The following is a 25809-nucleotide window of genomic DNA, read 5'->3' as shown; positions in this document are numbered from 1 at the left end:
AGTGTTGGGACACTTCGCATTTCCCAAGGTCTCCTGTTTGTTTAAGTGTTCGGACACGTCGGACTGTCCCAAGATCTCTCACTCAAGTGTTGGGACACTTCGCACTGTCCCAAGACCTCCCACTCAAGTGTTGGGACACTTCGTACTGTCCCAAGACCTCTCACTCAAGTGTTGGGACACTTCGCACTGTCCCAAGGTCTCCCTGTTTGTTTAAGTGTTGGGACTCTTCGGATTGTCCCAAGACCTGCCACTCAAGTGTTGGGACACTTCGCACTCTCCCAAGACCTGCCACTCAAGTGTTGGGAAACTTCGCACTCTCCCAAGACCTCCCACCCAAGTCCCAAAACCTCCCACTCAAGTCCCAAGACTGTCCCAAGACCTCCCACTCAAGTGTTGGGACACTTCGAACTGTCCCAAGACCTCCCACTCAAGTGTTGGGACACTTCGCACTGCCCAAGACTACCTGCTCAAGTTTTGGGACACTTCGTACTGTCCCAAGACATCCACTCAAGTGTTGGGACACTTCGCACTGTCCCAAGACCCTTCCTCCAAGTGTTGGGACACTTCGTATTGTCCCAAGACCTCTCACTCAAGTGTTGGGACACTTCGCACTGTCCCAAGACCTTCCTGTTCAAGTGTTGGGACACTTCGCACTGTCCCAAGACATCCCACTCAAGTGTTGGGACATTTCGCACTGTCCCAAGAGTTCCCACTCAAGTGTTGGGACACTTCGCAGTGTCCCAAGACTACCTGTTCAAGTGTTGGAACACTTCGTACGGTCCCAAGACCTGTTTGTTCTAGTTTTGGGACACTTCGCACTGTCCCAAGACCTCCCACTCAAGTGTTGGGACACTTCGTACTGTCCCAAGACCTCTCACTCAAGTGTTGGGACACTTCGCACTGTCCCAAGGTCTCCCTGTTTGTTTAAGTGTTGGGACTCTTCGGATTGTCCCAAGACCTGCCACTCAAGTGTTGGGACACTTCGCACTCTCCCAAGACCTGCCACTCAAGTGTTGGGACACTTCGCACTCTCCCAAGACCTCCCACCCAAGTCCCAAAACCTCCCACTCAAGTCCCAAGACTGTCCCAAGACCTCCCACTCAAGTGTTGGGACACTTCGAACTGTCCCAAGACCTCCCACTCAAGTGTTGGGACACTTCGCACTGCCCAAGACTACCTGCTCAAGTTTTGGGACACTTCGTACTGTCCCAAGACATCCACTCAAGTGTTGGGACACTTCGCACTGTCCCAAGACCCTTCCTCCAAGTGTTGGGACACTTCGTATTGTCCCAAGACCTCTCACTCAAGTGTTGGGACACTTCGCACTGTCCCAAGACCTTCCTGTTCAAGTGTTGGGACACTTCGCACTGTCCCAAGACATCCCACTCAAGTGTTGGGACATTTCGCACTGTCCCAAGAGTTCCCACTCAAGTTTTGGGACACTTCGCAGTGTCCCAAGACTACCTGTTCAAGTGTTGGAACACTTCGTACGGTCCCAAGACCTGTTTGTTCTAGTTTTGGGATGCTTCACACTGTCCCAAGACCTGCTGTTTAAGTGTTGGGACACTTCGCACTGTCCCAAGACTTCCTACTCGAGTGTTGGGCCACTTCGCACTGTCCCAGGACCTCCCACTCAAGTGTTGGGACACTTCGCACTGTCCCAAGACCTCCCACTCAAGTGTTGGGACACTTCGTACTGTCCCAAGACCTCTCACTCAAGTGTTGGGACACTTCGCACTGTCCCAAGGTCTCCCTGTTTGTTTAAGTGTTGGGACTCTTCGGACTGTCCCAAGACCTGCCACTCAAGTGTTGGGACACTTCGCACTGTCCCAAGACCCTTCCTCCAAGTGTTGGGACAATTCGTACTGTCCCAAGATCTCCCTGTTTGTTTAAGTTTTGGGACACTTCGGACTGTCCCAAGACCTGCCACTCAAGTGTTCGGACACTTCGCACTCTCCCAAGACCTGCCACTCAAGTGTTGGGACACTTCGCACTCTCCCAAGACCTCCCACCCAAGTGTTGGGACACTTCGCACTGTCCCAAGACATCCACTCAAGTGTTGGGATACTTCACACTGTCCCAAGACCTTTCGTCCTGGTGTTGGGACACTTCGCATTGTCCCAAGACCTCCCACTCAAGTGTTGGGACACTTCGCACTGTCGCAAGACCTCCCACTCAATTGTTGGGACACATCACAGTGTCCCAAGACTATCTGCTCAAGTGTTGGGACAATTCGTACGGTCCCAATACCTCATTGTTCTTGTGTTGGGATGCTTCACACTGTCCCAAGAACTGCTGTTCAAGTGTTGGGACACTTCGCACTGTCCCAAGACCTCCATGTTTAAGTGTTGGGACACTTCGCACTGTCCCAAGACTTCCTACTCAAGTGTTGGGACACTTCGCACTGTCCCAGGACCTCCCACTCAAGTGTTGGGACAATTCGTACTGTCCCAAAATCTCCCTGTTTGTTTAAGTGTTGGGACACTTCGGACTGTCCCAAGACCTGCCACTCAAGTGTTCGGACACTTCGCACTCTCCCAAGACCTGCCACTCAATTGTTGGGACACATCACAGTGTCCCAAGACTATCTGCTCAAGTGTTGGGACACTTCGTACGGTCCCAATACCTCTTTGTTCTTGTGTTGGGATGCTTCACACTGTCCCAAGAACTGCTGTTCAAGTGTTGGGACACTTCGCACTGTCCCAAGACCTCCATGTTTAAGTGTTGGGACACTTCGCACTGTCCCAAGACTTCCTACTCAAGTGTTGGGACACTTCGCACTGTCCCAGGACCTCCCACTCAAGTGTTGGGACACTTCGCACTGTCCCAAGACCTCCCACTCAAGTGTTGGGACACTTCGTACTGTCCCAAGACCTCTCACTCAAGTGTTGGGACACTTCGCACTGTCCCAAGGTCTCCCTGTTTATTTAAGTTTTGGGACACTTCGGACTGTCCCATGACCTGCCACTCAAGTGTTGGGACACTTCGCAATGTCCCAAGACCTACCACTCAAGTGTTGGGACACTTCGCACTGTCCCAAGACCTCCCACTCAAGTGTTGGGAGACATCACTCTGTCCCAAGACTACCTGCTCAAGTGTTGGGACACTTCGCACTCTCCCAAGACCCTTCCTCCAAGTGTTCGGACACTTCGCACTGTCCCAAGACTTCCCTGTTCATATGTTGGGAGACTTCCCTTTTCCCAAGAAATCCACTGAAGTGTTGGGACACTTCGCCTTGTCCCAAGACCCTTCCTCCAAGTGTTGGGACACTTCGCACTGTCCCAAGACCTCATACTCAAGTGTTGAGACACTTCGCACTGTCCCAAGACTACCTACTCAAGTGTTGGGACACTTCGTTTTGTCCCAAGAACCCTCACTCAAGCGTTGGGACACTTCGCACTGTCCCATTACCTCCTTGTTTAAACGTTGGGACAGTCGGATCTCTACTTCTTTGGTGTTGGGACACTTAGATCACTATCCCCGGTACCACCACTTGAGCTCTAGTATTGAAATTTCCCCAAAACCCAATCTTACTGACCAAAAGTTTTATCTACTAGCACCCTTGTTATAACCTCCCTTTATTAATCCGATGCAAGTTGAAGCACGACTTGTTAGCAAGCGTGTTGTGATCACCTCTTCGTCAAAAGCCGATAAAATTAGTTCCAAAAACGTTTAAAAAAATCTAAACGAGAAAAATGATAAAAAACAGAAAGATGAACGCACCCAATGTTCAAAGGTGACCAATATCGTCCTTTCGTAAAAAAATGTCTGGTACCTGATTGTCACGCGTTTTCCTCCCCCTACTAACGATCTTATGGTGTATTCTCCTTTCGGGTTTCAAAAACGGTCTGTTTCCGATCCCCCTACCCAATCCGACCAGGTTACCTACCTTAATTCGATCTTAAATTTGGATATCATTGCGTTTCAAGACTTCTTCTGGGTCTAAAGATGAATTTTTCCAGACTCTGGGTCTACTTATGTAACTAAATCGACGATATCGATTGTAGAGTTACTATAATGTGTCCCCCTTTTTTACAATTTGCAAACGCCAACCTCTATCTTAACCAGCCCCCTTCTATCCTCCCCCCTATTTAGCCCCCTTTTAAGCTGAAAATTACTTTATGCGCGATGGGTGCTAAACCTCTTGAGAGAAAACCGTAGTGCCTGTTTCCAAGCTCTGCTCAAGTAAAAACGTATCCTCAAAACAGTGGGTATCCGCTTATCCAATTTTACACTTATTTCCTATAACGTAATGTGGATTTTAACGATACCCGATTGACCAAACAAAACACCCCTGTGTGTCCTTCTCTGTTTGTTCTGATTCCGTGCTGGTTGTCTCCTTGGCGCGTCCAGCACCTCTCTCCAGCACCACTTTCCCACTTGGCTGGTCACCTGTTCCAGTCAAGTCTCCCAGTGGTCCGCCGATTGACCAAACAGAACACCCCTGTGTGACCTTCTCTGTTTGTTCTTGTCCGTGCTGGATGTCTCTTTGGCGTGTCCAGCACTTCTCGGGTCCCCCTCCTGATTACCACTTTCCCACTTGGCTGGTCACCTGTTCCAGTCAAATCTCCTAGTGGTCCGCTGAAGTTGCAAGCTATCTGAAAACCCTTAACAACTCCACACACTCGGGCACCTGTATATAGTTGCTGATTTGATCAAAACGATCGGTCATATGAAAACATTATGGGTATACTATTTAATTAATTTGAAGGTTTGATCCAACTAATCTGGTATCAAAGTCACTGTTCTTTTTTGTATGTTTTATGTTTTTTTTTGTTCCTGTTCCTTTTGCTTTTTGTCTTTTAATCGTTTTTTGTCCACCTAGTTACCCCCCCCTTACTCGGTTAGCTAGGCCTCGTTCGGAAAACGCACCAGGAAATTTTCTCGAGTTTTCTTGAAAAGCCATCGCGGTACAACCGGAAGGCTTACATGTTCCCGCTGAACCGTACCACCGGTACTCTAGATTGGGCATGTAGCCAGGAGCTGTGTCAAGTGGGTTTAATCCCGTAGTCTTGATGTCGTAAAAACACCCAGGAGCGCCATAAAAACACTATGTAACAGTCGCCTACGTAAGTCACATATGAGGTTGAAGAAAAATAGGCCCTATAAACATTGGCTCAAGAGTTAGGGACACTATCTCTTTTGTTTTTCTACCTCGAACGGTCGGAGCCAATTCGGTTCACTTGCGACATGAGACTAAAACCTTTGTTATAGCTTAACGGTCACTACCAAAATACCCCCACTCTCGATTGTAGTTCGGTTCCTCTGATCTTATTTTCGAATATTTTCAGTTGTCGCGAGAAACTTGAGCATGACATGCTCAATTCGAATTTCTGAAAAATTCCATTTTACCACAAAAACATGTCTTTTGCGTTGCTCGAGGTCAAACTTTCCAATATGAACGACTGGCGCACAAAGTCACATTTCTTTCCTGATCTTCCTTCAACATTTCTGCTCTTTCTCCCACGTCACAATCAAACGTTTTCCACGTTCTTTTCACTGAGGTAGTCGCTGCATCTCAGACCCTTCTGGGCGAATGTCAAAATCAACTAGCCAGCAACTCCTCACAGACCAGATACTTATTGACAGACCTGTCTCTAATTCCCCTCAAAGGGCGCTCGACAAACAGGCACAAACATCAAACATGTCATATACTTATTAAAAAGCTTATAACAACAATTAATCTTTAAGGTTTATCACAGCAATTGACAAATGTTATCACCAGAGGCATTACTTATCAGGAAAAAGAAGCAGGAATTTGATACTGAAATTTTAGTCCGAACATTATTTTGGATGTCGTAATTAAATTTATGATTCAGAAGATTCCACACAAATTAAATGAAAATGTTCTGAATATTTTTAGAGGTTAAAAATCTTTGTTTTCTAATTAATTACTTTTGAAGGTCAACTGTGATTGAATATTTTTCTTGCGTGATGTTTCAGAACGCAAATGTATGTGAAATATAATTAACCTTTGTAAATTGATGTTTTATGGTCATTAAGATTGGTTTATTGTTCAAAGCCTGACGATGCGCATAGTTGCGAAAAATTTGAAATCTTTAATATATTTAAATGTGGGCCTCACTGTTTCGCCATGTGAAAGCTTATTTAATGTGTTTTTTTGCATTTTTAAGCTATATCGTATATTGCAATGGCTAATATTTTGCTTTCGATTTTCAGTTTCAATCCAGTGTTTATTCCATCAAGTCGGAAGTTAGCAACCCAGTAGTGGGATATTGTGAGGGTTTTTCCCAGTTTTTGCGCTTCTCGTCTTCGTATGTGAATAACCAAATCCTTTTAGTTAACGAGATACGGCAATTTTCGAGATTTTTGAAAAATTTCTAGAAAAACTAATTTCAAAAAATTTCTCAATTTTGGAATTTCTTGCCGTGTAATTGGGTGCTGTCAGGGTACTCTCAGGTGTTGCAAATCGTGCCTCCAAATCTCACATCTCATATCCTTGTAGTTTTCGAGGTATGACGTTTTTGTGATTTTTTCAAAAAGTTTTCAAAAAAACAGATTAAAACTTTTTTCAAAATTTGAAATTCCTAACCTGTAGTTGGTGGCTGTCAGAGTAATCTGAGGGGTTACGAATCTGGCCTCCAAATAAAAATGTCCTATTCTTTTTAGCTTACGAACTACGACGATTTTTGTGATTTTTCATAAATTTTCAAAAACTCAAATTACAAAATAATTCACAAAGTTGAAAATCCCATCCCTGTAATTGGGCGCTGTTAGTTCTGTCAAGGATTGTGAATATTGCCTTCAAATAAGACTGCTCAAATCTTAGTAGTTTTCGAGATGTGATGTTTTATCTGGTTTTCAAAAAAATATCTTTTTTTAGAAAACATAAGTTTGAAGTTTCTCCAAATTTGAATATCCCAACGTTGTAGTTATGTTCTGTAAGAGTACTCTCAGGAGTTGCAAATCTTGCGTCCAAATGCGACTGCTCAATTGCTTAGTTCATTTTAAATTTTTCAAAGAACCTATTTAACGTTTCACAAAATTTAATGGTTTTTCAAAGTTAGTATTAAAAAAACTTGAATAAAAAATTTTTGCAAAATTTGTGATCACGAACCCTGTAATTGGGTGCTGTCAGAGTACACTCGGCTTTTTTTCAGTTCCCCCCTTTCAAATTCAATTTTGAAAAGCTTATTTAACATTGTGATAATGCAATGAAATTTGGCGTTTTGAATGAAACGACAACTGTGAACAGATTTTTTTCATACTTTACAGTATAACATCACGCATTTAGCCGTAATACTACGTAAAACAAACATAAAACTCGGTTTTTTGAAAGGGGGATCTGGAAAAGAGCCGTACACTCAAAGGATGCGGATCTTTTTTCCAATATATGCAATTTTTTATGAGTTGTTAAAAATTCGAAGCACCGGAGGTGCGTTACACGCTAGCTTACTTTAAATCAGTCGTTTTTTTTTTCAGTCGGCAATGAACAATGGAAGTTATTTTGCTCTCAGATCACAGCGGCGAAAAACTCGTCAGTTTAAATGGATATCTATACACGCAACATTCGACAACCGGCCAAGCCATCATCTGGAGATGTAAAGACCGTGTTGAGCGGAATTGTCCTGCTCGCCTGCGCACTTCAGTACAGCTTACTAATGCAGTGAGTGTTAACTCACACAATCATCCTCCCAGCACAAATGAAACATCAGCTATAATTCAGTTAACTGAGGAGTATTCCAATCTCAAACGTTTACATGAACAATCTGAAGCCTCCAATCTTAGGAATAATTTCAATGAAGGTCTTTCGAACAATTACCATGAAAGCGGCCTTGACCAAAACAACGAGCTTTTGTTTACAACCGATGCCTTAGGAACAGATTTTCCTTATGATGAAAATGAGGGAGAGCCAGATCCCGCTGACCCGCCTTTTCGGCCACCCAATTTTTCGAGCAGCAGTCGACCCCGTGGTAGAGGTAAAAAACGGAAACATGAACATCAGAAAGTCACAGGAAGAACTTTTCAGAATAAAAATCATAATTCTCTTGAAAATGAACTGATTTTACAAGGCTCTAAAGAAGTGGTACAATTCAGCTCCTTGTCCGGTATTTTTGACAATGAAGTGCGAATCAAACGGAAGAAGAAACCTAACTCAATATATGGACCTACGAGAAAAGAAATGCCTCCTGATCCTCGCTACGTAAGTGAAATTTCAATAGAAGGAATGTGGGCAACAACAGATCTGAACCCTCCTCAGAGGTTTTTGCTTTACGACAACCATGAAGACAACTCAGACAAAAGAGTGATACTTTTCATAACCGACGATCATTTAAGTCTATTATGCAATGCGTTCAAAGTTCATCTTGAGTCGACACTCCCAGTTCCGCCATTTATTTTTGCTCAACTGTTGCTTATACAAGCGTCGCTGCCAGACGCCAACGTTATTGTGACTCTTGGCTACGCTTTCATGGGATCCAGATCTGAGATCTCGTATGTTGAAATATTCCAAGCCTTGAAAAGCAAAGCAAGAGATCTCGGGATTTCCATGAGTTCGTTTCAAAACGGGGTGATCTATATGGACTATGAAAAACCTGCAGTAAATGCGCTCATTAAAGTCTTCGGGACGTCTATTAAAATAGAAGGCAGGTTCTTTCATTTGAGCAGAGTAGTTTGGAAGAAAATTGTTGACCTGGATTTAATTCAATGTTGTCAAATTTCCGAAGATTTCAAATTATTTTGCGCTCAAATTGTTTGCTTAGCTCTTTTACCCCTTGCTGATGTCAGAAAGGGAATGTCTCATTTAAAAGAAATTGCTCCCCCAAATGATTTGAAGGTAGATCTGCTTTTGGATTGGTTTGAATCTACGTTCGTATCAGGAGCTGTTAAGGCTGCTCGTTTGCCAACCAAGGACATCCAACCTCGTTCAAATGGCAAAATGAACTCGGGTGTTGGAACTACTCCAGAAACGATAGAGTTGCACCAAACTCCAGCTCTTTTCCCGCCTGAAAAATGGAACATTAGTGAAGTTTTAATAACAGCCAATCCTCGAATTGAGAACCAACTGGAAGGGCCATACCATTCTATCAAACATTTAATCGGCCATAATAGGTCTGCATTTTACAGAGGTATTAAATATATAAGAAATGAACATAAATATGTATGTGAAAGGTTACGCGAGTACGAAAAACGAACGTTGATTACGCGAGTTCCTCGTCTTCATTTAGTCGACGCTCAACAGACATTATGTAGATTGTTGATATCTTATAGAGAAAGTGAAATCGACCTTGCGACATTCCTCCTTAGTTCGGCCAAAACAATAAGGCTTGGATCGATGTGAATTTGCAATGAATGATTGTTCGTAATTTGTCCAATTGTTTCTTGAGTTTATATTTAGAAATTTGTTTAACTTGAAAATCGATTCGAATTGATGAAAATGAGCCAGAGAGAACAATTAAGTTACTCAGGTTTTTTTACTCTGTTTACATGTTGAAAGACAGAAAATTTGTTTCAGATGTCAAAATGAGAATTTTTTTTTCACATCGGGTGGTAGCCTTTTTTTTTTACAAAACACTAGGAAGCAAGCTCAAGATAATTTGGTCTGGGCACATTATTAATGATTATTAATGATTAGTGAAATTATACCCCCCACAAAATTTGTTGAGGTACTTAGGCGACTCGCTTTTACATTTGCTTATCAGTTGACCCGACTCTTTTGGCGTAAGTTTTGATTGACTAAAGAAGCAAAAATTGATCAATTTGAGGTAAAATTTTGGATCCAATGTTCTGTAAATAAGTCCATAATAATTCGGTCAAAACTCAAAATCATCTTCGTTCTTCTCTTTTTGTCTAATTTGGAAACCATTTTGAGAAAAAAGGCCTTCAAAGTTAGTAATACTCAGCGTTTTGTCCCTACTGAATTTATTAAACAGCAATCTGCCAACGTTGAGCAAATTTTGCATGCAAATGTGAATTTTAGGTGGACTTGGGACATACTGTGTCATAAAACTTAGCTTTTGCATGCAAACGTTGTCTGAAATAGGTCACTTTTTAATTAATTTTGTGTTGCAACTTTTTGTGATTCTCGATAGCAATATATTTTTTTGAACGAATATGACCGAAGGTCATTAGTCTATAACTGCTGATTTTGAAGTCAGTTATGATTGTTTTTGGTTTCATTTGAGCAAATAAAAAAACTAATATCAAATAATCTGATCTACTTAAAATCACTCTGTTTTTTGACCGATTAAGATGCCCAAGGTCATCAAATTTCTCAAATGGTTCGGCCCTTACAACAGCGCTCTTGGTTTGGCCCTTACAACAGCGCTGATTTAATTTATGTGGACAAAAGATTACTTTATGTGGACAAAATGAACATAATTTGAAACTTCAAACGCGTGTTTAACCAATTGGGTCAAGAATAGACAAAAAAAAATAATGAGATCTAAAATTGCTTAGAATTTAACTAGAATTATTATGTTGCACTTTATTTTGCGAGATACTGTGCCAAAATTCTGCCAAAAAATGGTTTGTTAAGTCCAGTGAGTCAATTGACGAGCAAGCTATACAAAGTGAGCCTCTTATACAGTTCAACAAATTTTAGAAGGTTTTAACCTAAAATTTTGCGCAAAACCGTGTTTTCAAGCAAAGAATTGGAATTTTATAAAGTAAAAATGACATTTTCTGGCTTTCAAACAAAAATATATTCATTTATACTACTTTTTGTTGGTTATACTCTTCTAAAAAAAATTTTGAGCTATATAGAGGCTGAATTTGATATAGCTGGCTCATCAATTGACTCATTAGATTTAGCGTAAGTTTTGGTTGATTAAAATTATCCAAAGTGAACAATTTTTGGGGAAAATCTTCAGATATTTGCTAACTAAAATGCACCATAATAATTCTTGTTAAGTCTAAGCAATTTTAGTTCGCATCATTTTGTCTTAATTCAACCCAATTTGCAAAAAAAACGCGTTTAAATTTTCAGTTTTGTCCGGATAATTTAAATCAGCACTTTATAAAGAGAATCAAAAAAAATAAGAGAATCATAAAAATAAGAGCAAACGAATTGAAATATAGTTAATGCCAAATGGTCGGCAAATCCTTTTCGGTCAACGAATCTGAACGAAGTTAATTAACCTAAAATTGCCCATTTCGACGTTGGATTTTATTATCTCATTGATTTCCAAACGTAAAAACTGTTTACGAAAATTTGTTTAACCCAAAATGCTTTAGTTTTGCGCTATTAAATTGCTCAAGGTAATCGATATTGCCGAAAAGTTGGCCTTAGCTATAGATACTACAATTTTTTTATGCAATCATTCGTTTTCAACTAAAAGATTTCAAGGTCGGTTGAAAATTCAAAGATGCATACAAAGTTTGTTAAAAATTGGCTGTCAAACAAGTTTTGCATGTAATTTTGAATTTTGAGTGAAAACGATTTCCGAAAAACTACTTAAGCTAAAATGCTATGTTTTTGACCGATTCAACAGCTCAAGGTCACCTTATTTGCCAACACATATTTAAAAATTTGTGCATCGCGACCTTTGCAATTCAGCAACTGCAGCTCTGATTTCAAAGTATAGCTTTGTCTTAAATTTTTTAGACAACGTCTTGAATTTATGACCTTGAGACACTGAAATGGCGTTAAAACTGCAATCGAATTTTCACAACTGCATTTGAACTGACAAAAGAGCAACGCAAAATGAATGCGCTTTTTCGGAAAACTTCATTTTTGCCATATTTCAAGCAAACATTGAAAAAACTTTTTCATTCAACAACAATTTGCCATGTATTTTTAGAGAGCAAAAAAACAAAATGCCGACTAAAAAAGCAAACGCAAAACTTCCTGGAAGTATTTGGTTTTAGTTTAAATTTGAAGGTCAGAAATAGTTCAGAAATTTAATACGTTGTCCGATATATTTATTAAAAGCTGTAATCATAATTTGTAGCAAAAATTTGGGGCACAAAATTAATTTAAAATAGTATTTGACCTATTTTGGAAAATGTTGCTTTCAAAATCTAATTATCAGTCCGATTTTGTGTCTCAAGGTTATCTGAAAAAAGAATCTGCACGCAAAAATCTGTCAAATGCTACGATTGCTCTTTTTAATTAATTCTGTCTGTCCGAACTTTTTTGAACTCTCTATAAAAGTGTTTTGCCACTCCCCATACCAAGTGCACTTTCAGATCTCCGGATTGTTTTTACCTACATAGACCTAATCAAGCAAACATGACTGAAAAGCAAGACAACACGCTGTCCCTGAAAACGAACGATGGAAAGGTAGTAACTCTCTTGATTTCTGTATTCCCATTAGAGTTTCTGTTTTGGAGCAGCAAATAATAGTAAAGCCTGTCACTGATTTCCAAATTTTCGAAAGAAATTACTTTTAGAAGACCATTTTTGACCCTATTTGAAAGGTTTTGACTATGAACGCGCGTTTCCTCAAAATTTGTATATATATAATCACGCTTTAGAAAAAACTTCGTCGGTCGGCCGAAATGGATGTGGTAAAATGATACTAAAAGGGGGTCTTATGGGTGGTCAGGGGGTGGAATCCTTGGGAGGGGCGTCCGATCCCCCTCACTTGAAACCGCTCCTGGTTGTGTTCTAGGTGTTCAAAGTGTTGGAGAGTGAGGTGTCAAAGGCTGAGACTATACGGAGGATGTGTGCGGATGTTCCAGCTGCCGAGGGAGAGGACGAGGAGATACCTCTCCAGAACATAAGCTCCACCATTTTCAACAAAGTCAGTCGCTAACTTCTTTTCTTAGCTTAGTTGTTTTTTTTTACAATCATTTCGGGACATCGATGTGCACTCATTGGCCGGTTTTTTCTCCGTAATCAGTGCTGGAGGTTGTTCGACACCTGATCTGTCCGACGAAAGGTGTGAAATTTGTTCTTCCAGAGCTGAGAGCCCCGGGAAACCTACCGGTTGATGTACTGAAAGCCTTCGATGGCATCCTTTAGTGCGTCAGAGATCGCCAAGAAATTAAAGCATTTGCTGTTTGAGCGATCTAACAATTTTTTTGGTGGTTCCTGGTGTGGGATGTTTTTATCATCGTCCAAACGATGTCTGGCTGTATCTTTCCAGGCAAGGCAAGAGGTCGACTAAATACTGTTAATGTCCGGGAATTTTCTCCTTGTGCTGAAGTAAGCGATATACTGCTAGTTTATGTATTTTTGCTAAATGTGTTATACATATACAGGTGCATTCATGTTGGAGAAAAAAATGATTTTAGGTGTTAGAATGGCTGAAGCACCACAAGGACGACCCTCCGATGCCGGAGGATGACGAGAACCGCGAGAAGAGGACAGACGACATCCCTCCCTGGGACCAGGAGTTTCTCAAAGTAGACCAGGGAACCCTGTTTGAAATCATCCTAGCCGCCAACTTCCTCGACATCAAGGTCAGTCACTGGCTCTTTCTTTGCTGAGGCGCAGTATTATGGAAGTTATGACTAGGAGTCACTTGGACTGAGGTATAAAAACGTCTCAAATGGTTGTGTTTCTCAAGTGAGTTTATTAGTGAGCTATTAGTTGATGCCGGATACCTTTCTTATGCATGTTTTCAATGCTCAGTGTTGACTTCTAAAATGATGTTAATTAGGGACTCCTGGACGTGAGCTGCAAAACTGTGGCCAACATGATCAAAGGCAAGACGCCAGAGGAGATCCGGAAGACATTCAACATCGTCAACGACTTCACGCCTCAGGAAGAGGAGCAGATCAAAAAGGAGAACTCCTGGTGCGAGGAGAAGTAAATGAAGAGGAGGGAAAAACACAGCAGGCATCGCAGGCAGTGACATTTTTGTCGCGATGTAGATCGCAACAAAAAAGGCAGTTTGTTGCGATGTAAATTGAATGTATACATACTACAAGAACCTCGACATAGGCTAACTACATTTACAATTGATAGCAAATACAAATAAAATTAATTGACAAATTACTAAGTGTCGGTGTTCCGAGAACTAATTAATTACTTGAGATCGCACTTATTTCTCAACTTCAAATATGAAAAATGACAAATAATTAATAGAAAATTTGATTGGGAAATAAGGTGAAAAGATGTTGCTAAAAGTTGTTGTCAATCGTGTAAAATACTTTCATTTCTACTACAGCTGGCAAATTTAGTTATTTCCTTAGAACTAGTTTTGAGCTTGTTTTGATCGTCATGTTTGTACCAGAAGTATTTTCTGAAATATGTTATAAAGTTTCGCTTCAGATTTGAACTTGACATAGTTATGCTAATGACTAATGTTGAATGAGTTAGAGTCGATGAACGCAGGGAAGACTCTTAAATAGGTCGTAAATATTTGCTTTTTTTTCTCAAAAAAAAGTTTTTTTTACTAAAATTATTCACGCTCAAATTTGATTTTTCGCGTTTTGACTTCTTTTGAGGCAAACTCCACTATCGAACAGAAAGTGTGTAAATGTCACGAAAAACGAGATTGACTTCTATTTTCAATATGGTTTTAATTTCCAGATTTCTCTGGAACAAGAAAATTACCTATTGACCGAGTTTTTCCTTTGATAAATTTTATCAATAAAGTGGCATGATTTATTTTAGAAATTTAAAGAGCTTTAGTTTTATATTATTTTCGATGCACGAGGATCAGGATTTTCAAAAAAAGTCAAAATTGTTTGTTCTGTTTCCTTGCATGCATTGATCCTTCTCCAACTGTCCGTTGGCTTTGTAAGTTTTTTGTTAATGGAAGTGAATAAAGTCTATCTATACTATTTAAATTCGTGTGAAACGTATCTCACCATGCTGAAGCATACGTTTACTATGGTTAAGCGTCATAGCACGTAGTTGCATGACGTTTGTGATTTTTTTCAGAAAATTTTCAGAAAACCTAAATTTAAATTTTGTTTTACGCTTGCGACTAGCAAGCGCGTTATCAAACTGGAATATAGACTTTTTTTCGTGTTAACAACTTGTTTAACAGAATCACTTGTATAATGGTTCAGATTGTATTCAAAGTTCTATGCATTCCTGGCCAACTTAGGCAGGAGGTAACGATTATGCCTGGCTCGGCAAAGGTGGGTTCGAATCTGAACTGGAGCTTCTTTTTCAAACCGGAGATATTCTGTTTCAATTAAAATTGTCGTCCAATTATTTGTCAGCTTATCTGTTGTCGGCTGATCGAAATGATTTTTTGTTAATGGAAATGAATAAAGTCTATCTATACTATTTAAATTCGTGTGAAACGTATCTCACCATGCTGAAGCATACGTTTACTATGGTTAAGCGTCATAGCACGTAGTTGCATGACGTTTGTGATTTTTTTCAGAAAATTTTCAGAAAACCTAAATTTAAATTTTGTTTTACGCTTGCGACTAGCAAGCGCGTTATCAAACTGGAATATAGACTTTTTTTTTCGTGTTAACCACTTGTTTAACAGAATACTTGTATTATGGTTCAGATTGTATTCAAAGTTCTATGCCTTCCTGGCCAACTTAGGCAGGAGGTAACGATTATGCCTGGCTCGGCAAAGGTGGGTTCGAATCTGAACTGGAGCTTCTTTTTCAAACCAGTTTCAAATAAAATTGTCGTCCAATTATTTGTCAGCTTATCTGTTGTCGGCTTAGTTGTCCAGTCTTTGAATCGTTTTTTTACTGCGCTTTTTTTCTTCAATGTTGCCTTCAGTGTTTGATTTATTCCTACAATTTGTAATTTTAGTTAGCTTGACTTCAATTTACCTTTGTTTTTTTTTGTTTTGCTAAAAAAAAATCCTCGGCTCAAATTAATGTACACAATCAAATCTGAGATAAAAGTTCAACTGAAAAAACCAGTTGCGATAATAGTTCCTGTAAAAGCGGTGGCTCCTTAGTTTTCTGTAAGAGAACTGTCTCCTTGAAAAAATTGATTATATCAAGCTGGTTTATTCTTTTCACTTATTTTAGTAGAGAAATAACTATGGTTTTGGGCGAAGTTCAGCCAGTTCATTCAATATCAAACTCATACCTCCATCTTTAACTGGGCCCCTAGTTGTTTATTATCTAGACATACGAAAATTTTGGTTCACCTAGTTCTCTTCCACATTTAATTTTTTTTCTAACTATGTTTTATGTTATGTTTGTTGTAAGCAAAGATGCGAAGCTCCGCGTAGCTTCATGGCTTAAAAATTTCAAATTTCGAAACCTTTAGCTGAGGGCTGTCTGAGTACTCTGACGGGTTGCAAATCTTGCCCCAAATTATGACTGCACAAATTTTTGTAGTTTTCCAGTTATGACGTTTTTGTGATTTTTTTCACAAAATTTTCAGAAAACTTAAGTTTGAAGTTTCTCAAATTCCCAACCCTGTACGTGGTTAGTCTGAAGTTTTCTCAGGAATTGCAAAACTTGCGTCCAGTTGCGACTACTCAATTGCTTTTAGTTTCCGAGATGTGTCGTTTTAAAAGTTTTCAAAGAACTTAGATATAAAACTTACTAAATTGTGTGGTTTTTCAAATTTTGATTTAAAAAAACTTTTTAACCCTGTAATTGGGTGCTGTCATAGTGCACTCAAAAGATGCAGATGTTGGCCAGTATATGCGGTATTTTATCAGTATTAAAAATTTCGAAGCGCCAGAGGTGCGTTACACGCTAGTCATGGTTGATAGCTATGCTATTTTTATAGAAAGCTAAATAGATGTGAAGACTTTTTGGGTGCTATCAAATTGTACCGAAATTGACAGTTGAATACCCGATATTGATGGAATTGCGGTAGGGAATTACCAAAAAACTGCTTTTTATTTCGGGCAGAGTTTCTGGATCAAACGGGTTGGTTGCTGGCCCTTTTTTAGGTGAGAGTGAATAAAGCAAGGACTAATAGTAAGGTCGTCTGTTTAAGAGTCATGAGCGAAGACTTTTCAGGAAAAAGTCTTAAATTTGTTCACGCTAAAATTTGATTTTTCGCGTTTTGATTTTTCGCGTTTTGATTTATATCTTTTTAAGTTCTGTTCATTTCCTTTGTAAAAAGAAGGCAAACTCTACTATCGAAACGCGAAATTCAAAAGTCACAAAAAGGTGATGAACTTCTAGTTACGAAAGAAATCTGCATTTCATTTTGCAGATTTCACAGCGGAATGAAAATTAACTGTTGATCCAGTTTTCTCAAATTGAGTTGATGTAAAAAAAAAAATGTCAATGGTAAGTTGTTCTTGAAATTCAAAGAAACCTCAAGGTCCTATACTTTTTTCCTTGCGAAAGTTCGAAAGTGAAGTTTTTCAAAAAAAAGTCAGCATTTGTTTCTGTTTCCTTGCGTTGATGATTCAAGTTAGCTTAAGGGAAAATTATAAAAGCTGACAATACTTTTTTTTCAGTTTGACTCCTGATTTGTTTTAAAGTTCACTTCATTCAAATTCTTTTACCAAATGAAAGCAAATAACTCTGCTGTAACTTAACTGCAAACAGGGCAAAAACTTCAATAGCAACTTCAAAGCATGTGTTTTATCGATCTCTCTTATTCATTTATCTATCCACTTCATTGGTGGCAATTGTTTCGTTTGAAAGGTTATAGAGCTGGCTCTTTAGAGGTGTTGACATCAGCATACCAATCTGGTTCGGTTAGGTCTGAGGTTCGAATCCCGTAGATGACATTTTTTGATGTCGATTTTCTTAATTTTGCATTTTCTTGCGTCTTCGAGATCTGTGTTAGAGATTCTTGTTTTTTGTTTTAAGAACATGGGCTGATCCAGTGTAGTGTCAACGATTTGTGTGTGGAATGTCTAATTTCTCCTTATTTAGTTTCGAAAATCAAGTTTTCTGAATTCTCTTCATATATTTTCTTACTATTTGATTCGTGTTGCCAGTTTATGCCCAATTTGTTCCGCTCGCAAAAGTTGTTCCGGTCCTAATTTTCTGATCAGTTTTTAGTTCTATAACACGTTTGAATTTTTTCGTTTTATTCTTTGTTAAAGATTAATTTTTTAGTCAAGAAACCGTCAGATTTTATAAGCTGGACTGTCTTATTCTGAATCAGATTTTATAATCTGGACTCTTATTCTGAATCATCCATGTTTGAGACCTGCAAATATTAAAAAAGTATGCGGGCAAGCAGTATTTATGTCTGTGTGAAATGATTTAAGCAGTTTTTTTTATCGTGGTGCTTCTTCATGCTGACTTTTGAAAGCCTGATTTTGAACTTAGCAAACTTTGAGGATAAAGTTTTCTAGATACAGATAACCTAGTGTGAACAGTTTGTTTTTTGAATTTGTTTAATTGATTCTGAAGACTTTTATGCGAAGCATTTTTGAGCCTAATTGATTCTCATTGTAGCCCAATCCTCAAACCATTTGGTCTTATGAAGCCTAAAGATCATCATTAATTTCCTATTTCGTCTCGCACAAATACACGCTAGTGGATTTTAATACGAGTCCCCTTTTTTCACAACTCTCATTTAATTTGTGCTCACTTTTGATGGCTTTTCTGCTGTATGATGAACAAAGCATTTTAAAAGCATGCATTTAATCGATTTTTCTATCTATTTATCTTTCCGCTTCATTGGTGGCTATTATTTGTTTGAAAGTTTATAGAGGAGGTGGATCCTGAGACGTGTTGACATCAGTATACTAATCTGGTTCGGTTAGGTCTGCGGTTCGAATGCCGTTGATGATATTTTTTGAGGTTGATTTTCTTCATTTTGCTTATTTTTGCGTCCTCGAGATCTTGAGATCTGTGTGTTTAGTTTGTTTCTAATTTCTCCTTATTTAGTTTCGAAAATCAAGTTTTCTGAATTTTCTTCATATATTTTCTTACTAGTTGATTCGTGTTGCCAGTTTATGTCCAATTTGTTCCGCTCGCGAAAGTTGTTCCGGTCCTAATTTTCTGATCAGTTTTTAGTTCTATAACACGTTTGAATTTTTTCGTTTTATTCTTTGTTAAAGATTAATTTTTTAGTCAAGAAACCGTCAGATTTTATAAGCTGGACTGTCTTATTCTGAATCAGATTTTATAATCTGGACTCTTATTCTGAATCATCCATGTTTGAGACCTGCAAATATTAAAAAAAGTATGCGGGCAAGCAGTATTTATGTCTATGTGAAATGATTTGAGCAGTTTTTTTATCGTGGTGCTTTTTCATGCTGACTTTTGAAAGCCTGATTTTGAACTTAGCAAACTTTGAGGATAAAGTTTTCTAGATACAGATAACCTAGTGTGAACAGTTTGTTTCTTGAATTTGTTTAATTGATTCTGAAGACTTTTATGCGAAACATTTTTGAGCCTAATTGATTCTCATTGTAGCCCAATCCTCAAGCCATTTGGTCTTATGAAGCCTAAAGATCATCATTAATTTCCTATTTCGTCTCGCACAAATACACGCTAGTGGATTTTAATACGAGTCCCCTTTTTTCACAACTCTCATTTAATTTGTGCTCACTTTTGATGGCTTTTCTGCTGTATGATGAACAAAGCATTTTAAAAGCATGCATTTAATCGATTTTTCTATCTATTTATCTTTCCGCTTCATTGGTGGCTATTATTTGTTTGAAAGTTTATAGAGGAGGTGGATCCTGAGACGTGTTGACATCAGTATACTAATCTGGTTCGGTTAGGTCTGCGGTTCGAATGCCGTTGATGATATTTTTGAGGTTGATTTTCTTCATTTTGCTTATTTTTGCGTCCTCGAGATCTTGAGATCTGTGTGTTTAGTTTGTTTCTAATTTCTCCTAATTTAGTTTCGAAAATCAAGTTTTCTGAATTCTCTTCATATATTTTCTTACTAATTGATTCGTGTTGCCAGTTTATGTCCAATTTGTTCCGCCCGCGAAAGTTGTTCCGGTCCTAACTTTCTGATCAGTTTTTAGTTCTATAACACGTTTGAAAATTTTTCGTTTCATTCTTTGTTAAAGATTAATTTTTTAGTCAAGAAACCGTCAGATTTTATAAGCCAAGTGTCGGAATCCAACCCAACCTTGAGGTTGAGTTTCGTCTTTGCATCTCAAGCGTGCAGATGCAAAGACGAAACTCAACCTCAAGGTTGGGTTGGATTCCGGCACTTGGCTAAAATTCTATATGTTCAGGCTTATCTCTGCTTTTTTCTCATTTTATTTGTGACGCCAATTGTTGGTGTTGTGTCGCTTTGAGACCATAATTTTCTTCTTTCTAACTTCAAAGTCAAAAACAGCCAGCATACAGTTGAGTGTTTTTTTTAACAGGTTAATATCCTACCCCCAAAAGCAGCTTAAGGTAAACATCCAATGAAATTGGATTTTTCAGTATCAGAATCGAGCTTTTTACATGCATCGCTTAGCAAATTCAACCTAAATTAAATAAAATGCTGGGGTGGAAGATAACGTGGTATATCGGGAGAGGGGGGGGGGGTTAATTTGATCCGTTTTTTCTTCAATTTTCCTGCGTTTAATGATATTTTCCCGACTGTCTGCTGGCTATGTCTATTAGCAAGGGTGTTGCAATCAGGGATTATGTTTTTTTTTTAAATGAAAGTACAGAGTGCATATTTCAAATTTTGCCTGATTTTGTTGTGTATCTACATAATTTTAAAGACTTCCTGGTCTTGGTTTCACATTTTGCTGTGTCAGTTTTCTGTGCCTTTTTTTCAACCGTAAAAGCTTTTATTAAAAGGTGAAGTATGAAATTTTTTTGAAATTCTAAAAAATATCAGAGGATTTAAATTGCGCTAAGAAACTTGAAAAAATTTTGATCGTTTTTAAATTCTTGAGCTCATTGGCAGGTTTACAAATGCTATTAAGTTCAAGGATAAATATGTTTAAAATTTTTTGAAAGTAGTTTGAAAACACTATCGGGTTGTTTCGATTACAAGACGTCAGTTTTAGACATCCTAACAAACATTTGGCTGAGGATCAAAATGATTTTATAAATAAAAAGGCTCCTGGATACTTAATATTTCAAACATTTACAGCAAAAAATGTGAAAATTAATTTTGATTTATATTTTGTTGTTTACATTTTGCTCATTTTTTGCTCAATTCTCAATTGGTTACTAAATATTTATCTGTTGAGTGCATCAAATTTCAAAAAAAACTGAATGCAGTCCGATTAAATTTACAAAATATTGGCAATAGGAAAGTTTTAAGTTTTTGGATTGATTTCGTCAGTGAAGTTATTTTGAACCTTAATATTTTTGGCGATTTGCCTGTGATTTCATTTAAAATCATGAGGTTTAAATTTCTGAAGTTTGTTTCGAAACCAAATGGATTTCTAATTGCTTTAAGCCCATTTGCTTTAAGCCCATATTGAATGCTCATATCAAAATTTGGATGCACATATCAAAATTGAAGTCGACTCAAACTACTTAAACATTACACCAGTGGTCGAAATTAAACGCGATTTCAGGCTTTTGATCTCTGAAGTGCCTGCTTTAAAGAACCTTTTTGAAAATTTTTAATTCGAGTTTCAACAATATATGTTCATCGACCTAAAGCAAATGTTCTGAGCTAACCTGGATGAAAATATCAGTGCTTGCTTCCTAGGACTTAACAATTTAATCCTGGTCTAAAAATGCCAGTTTTTACCATCTGTAGTAAGCTTTCCCTACGGCGTTAAAATTTGCACCAGTTCTATGAATTAAAAAGTTTCCTACTTAGTGAACATATCACAAATTCATATAATACGTCTTCTCGGCATTGAAAATCTCAACTGCAAATGCTAAAAAACGGGCACTTTGAAAGAACTTCTAAAGTTTCGCCTCAAAATGAATAAATTGTCAAAAATTGTGTAGTCTAGTAGTCATCAACGGATTCAATTAGCTAGTCTAAGTAAGTTGAATGAACGAATCCGATTGGATTGTTTCAGCCTAGATGAAAATTGCATAAATATAAATTTTGAAAAATGAAGTAAAATATATATTTTTTTGAATTGAGCTTAAAATTTAGCAGCGTGTGAGTTCAAATATTGCGTTTGAATTTCGAAAAATTATTTTTGTATCTTTTCATCACTGACTACAAGCCTTTGTGTTTATTTAAATTTATTTCGACATAAGTTGACTCTATAGCTGACTTCCCATGCTCTAGCCACTCATGTAGTTTTAGTCTCATTTAAAAAAAAAATGTATTATTGATTTGGATTCAGGGAGGCCCAAAAAGCGACTCGCCAGTTTCAAGCCTCAATGGCCCGTTAGAATCTAATGTTTATTTGTTATCATTAGGTTCTAATGTGTATCTGGCGTAAGCAAATATTTATACTTTCACAGAGGTTAGCTCGAATCATTTACTTTAGTTCGTTCTAAAAATTTTGTTAAATCTTAATCAAATGTACAAAAGTAGTCCTCCAATATAGGCATTTCATTAGAGTAGATACCTAAATTTGCGTTAATTGCGTCTTCTAATCAATGTTGTTGTTTTATCTTTCAGACATCGGAATGGCTTCCCACAGCAGAAATTTAAGAAAGCTCATCACTTCTGACTGGAGTAAAGTGTTCGCAGTTGGGGGCTCATTTGTAGTTGCTTCCGGCTACTCACTCGAGCGGTTAAGAGAAAAAGACTCGGAAGTTTTCGCTCAGAATTCTACTTTTGCAAGTTTGACACGTTTAAAGAGACAGTTTGTTAGTATTTTTGGCGATGTGAATATACACGCAGAATCTGCCCAAGTGTCTGAAAATAGAAGAGTAAAAAAAGTTGACAAACCTTCGCAGCAGAAAAAAATAGCCCACAAGCGGTTTGAGAAGTTCGCGTCTTTAGAATACACAAATGGAGAGCTAATCATGACCCCCATGGATTTCATAGAGTCCGTAACCCAAACAAACCCGAGGCCCAGAATAGGTCGAAGAAAGGTCACAGAGAAAGATCTGGATACTTTATTACGGAGTACTCCGAAACCCTCGAAAAACTACAAAGGGCATGATTTCTTCCAGAAGCTGGACACAGACGGAGTTTTAACGTTCCCAGAGTACTGTTTTCTGGTGGCGTGTCTGACTAAAACTAGGTCCGACATTGAGATCGCTTACAAGACTTTTGACAGGGACAACAGCTCCAAAATTGAGAAACGAGAGTTCGAGCAATTTGCAGGTCAGTCTTAACGAAAAAAGTTCTCGATAACATCGAGCTCGCGCTCTTTTATCGATTTTTAAATTGTTTAAAGAATTATTAGAAGTTTTTGCTGCATGATTATTTGCTAGTTTCGATTTTTATCTCTAACATCAAAAAGTTAACAATATAATTATTGTAGAATCCGTGAATTAACAATGGGCTTTGATAGGTTTTTCGGTGCCGGATTTTGATTTATGTTGATTTTAAACACTTGTTATAGCACGTTTAATGCGATGTAATTATACTCAGTTATATATTTTCAGACGCTATAAATTCGAGCAACTTTCTGTTAGACAGAAGACATGTTGCCAGGAGGTTTGCTGCTCTAATTAAGTTCAACTCTGTCGTTTTATATCTTGGTTTTTTAATCTTCTAAAAATATATAGCACAGCTGTGACAACGATGGCGTTAATTTTACGGCGGTTGTGTTAGTGAAATATCTCATTTTTTCACTAGCGAGAGCTTTTTTCACGTTTTTTTTTTACCGTAAACAAACTTTCGTACAAATCTAAGAAATCAGACTTGCTTTATTGTGTAACTTCGACAACATCCAGGGTCACTCCCACGTGGTCTGGTGGTGAAAAGCGTGGGATTAGACACAAAGGTTTGGAGTTCGAATCTCGGTCGGATTTTTTTTTCGAGTTGTACGAAATGTTGTTGGATTTTCGTCTGTCTGCTTTTTTGTCGACTTAAATTACAAAGTATGGAATTTTCTCCGTATTTCAACAGTTTTTACTATATTTGAATGTCGTTTTGTAATTTAGTAACTTTACCGACCCTGGTTTTGAATGAGTGCCTCTTTATTTTTCGCTTTTTTGCTGACATGATTTCGGCTGGTTTTTCATCACCTCAGTCGTTTTAAGATTCAGCATAGATTGTTGTGCTTTTATACGTTTCAGAAGGGGCGGGATTAAACAGAGGTAGAGCGTTTTAATACTTCTTAATTGTTCACTTTTTTACAACAATAATTTTCGTTTTGTGTAATTAGTCAGAGGTTAGTAATAAGATAATGAGCGAAACAAAAATCAGTTATTATTGTTATTTAAAATAGAAACAATTCTAGAAGATTGAGTTTGAAAAACGAAAAAAATGATACCAATCGTGATCGACACCGAGACAACTTTTCACTTTAAAATCACTTTCAATAAGGTTCTTATTTGATTCTTAATGATTAGATATTGATTTCCTTGTTTGCTTTCTAAAACGAAGATTCAGCTCATAAAAAAGTCGATGTTGTATTGTTTTTTGCAATATCACTTTCGGTCGAAAACTCTAAAAAAAACCTTAAATTGCTCCTTTTGACGTTAGAAACCTTTTCAAACTCAATTCAGCACTTAAAAACTGTGTCAAAAATTCAATTCACCTAAAAATTATTGCTTATGACGGATGGATTTGCTCACATTTAATAGATAGAGCCAATAATTTGACATAAACTATACCTTTTGAACTCGATGACACGACAGAAAGCAGCCAGGCGTTACAAAATTGTTTTTTTTTGCAAGGCGTAATGATGCGATATGTTATAAGCCTAAGCGAGAGACATTATTGACGGGGTGATTGTATATGGATATTTAACCGGAGCTCGGTTTCGCTTTCAGTGAACTTTAAGTTTGGGATTGAACCTCTGAATGTTTTAAATTTAAATATGAGCTGTTTTTTTTTTGGGAATTGCATACATACTTAGATAATTGGAAGTTTTTTGCCCATTGTTCTTCGATGTGTTGATATCTGCAAAACTGCTTTTGCTATTTTCAAGTTTCATGGAATAAATATGAAGTATCAAGAATCACTATTTTTATTTCGATATATGAAAAATTCCCAGTTGAAATCCAATTTTTTTGTAACTGCTTGTGCTTATTTCACGCTCCTAGTCCTCTGCTGTTCAAGTAAAGTTTCGAGACAGGTTAAGTGCATTTAGCTCTTTTTCAACGCCTGTCCTCACGTTTTTATTTCAGTTTTTAAAAAAACTTTAAGCGTTACCATGATGCTAAAGGATGATATGTCTTGATGATTATTTTTATTATTTCAGAAAAAGTCTTAAAATTTGCTCACGCTCAGTTTTGGTTTTTCGCGATATGAGTTGTTGGTTTCTTTTTCAGTTAGTTCTATTTTTTTAAAAGGAAGGCAAACTCCGCTATCGTACAGCGAAAGTGTAAAGGCCCCGAAAAACGTAATTGAATTCTAATTTCGAAAGTGAATTTAATTTTCAAATTTCCCAGCTGAATAAACTTTTTTTTTTTACTAATGATCCAGTTTTCTCAAATGGAGTGAAGTTTTTCGAAAAAGTGCCAATTATAAATTGTTCCTGAAATTCAAGAGCTTTAAGTCCATATAATCTTTACTTTTCATTCGAATTTTGAATTTTTTTTTCAAAAAAGAAGTCATTGTGTTTGTCTGTTTCTTTGCGTTCAATAACTCTTTTCTAACTGTCTGCTGGTGGTATTTTATTTTTTCTATTTGCTTTGTAAAATATTCGAAAGATTTGATTTTGAGATGTTTTACTCTAAATTTACCAAAGTTATACATTTTTGAATCGCATGTGGTGCGAAGCTTTTCTTCGCCTCAGTGTAACAGTTATTCATCTTGAACAAAATCAGCTACTACGTAAGATAAGTATACACTTTATTGATTCTGATAATTGTTTTCCTATTTTGCAATAGGTGGGATTCAGTGATTTCCATTTAAAAAACAATTGAATTTAAGTTAAATGTTGATTTGATTTTTAATTTACTTAAATGCTATGAGTACAGAAATTACACGAAATTATGAAAATTATACTCGGTTTGATACCTTACGCAGAGCGGGCTTTGTCAAAAGCGTCTTTTTTCACCAAAAGAAAGAAAAATTAGCTGAAGCTAGAG

General features: G+C 37.7%; 1 protein-coding gene across 4 annotated transcripts in view; it reads left to right on the top strand.

Moving 5' to 3' along the window:
* LOC134857046 (S-phase kinase-associated protein 1-like) overlaps positions 1–25809 on the top strand; it is a 61096-nt gene that overhangs the window by 30254 nt on the left and 5033 nt on the right. For 2 of the 4 annotated variants that reach the window (XM_063873386.1, XM_063873387.1), the window contains exon 2: positions 22274–22927. In XM_063873386.1, coding sequence (XP_063729456.1) covers positions 22282–22927 — 646 coding nt within the window. In that variant the 5' untranslated portion in view covers positions 22274–22281. Of the gene's footprint in view, positions 1–7443; positions 9485–12150; positions 12245–12575; positions 12708–13200; positions 13369–13568; positions 14106–22273; positions 22928–25809 lie in introns of those variants that run through there. The other 2 variants (XM_063873388.1, XM_063873385.1) reach the window with 2 other exon arrangements.

The sequence above is a fragment of the Symsagittifera roscoffensis genome, chromosome 1 (assembly GCF_963678635.1).
Source record: "Symsagittifera roscoffensis chromosome 1, txSymRosc1.1, whole genome shotgun sequence".
Classification (NCBI taxonomy): Eukaryota; Metazoa; Xenacoelomorpha; order Acoela; family Convolutidae; genus Symsagittifera; species Symsagittifera roscoffensis.
The sequence above is the reverse complement of the archived record's forward strand: the minus strand, read 5'-3'. Positions and strand labels throughout refer to the sequence as shown.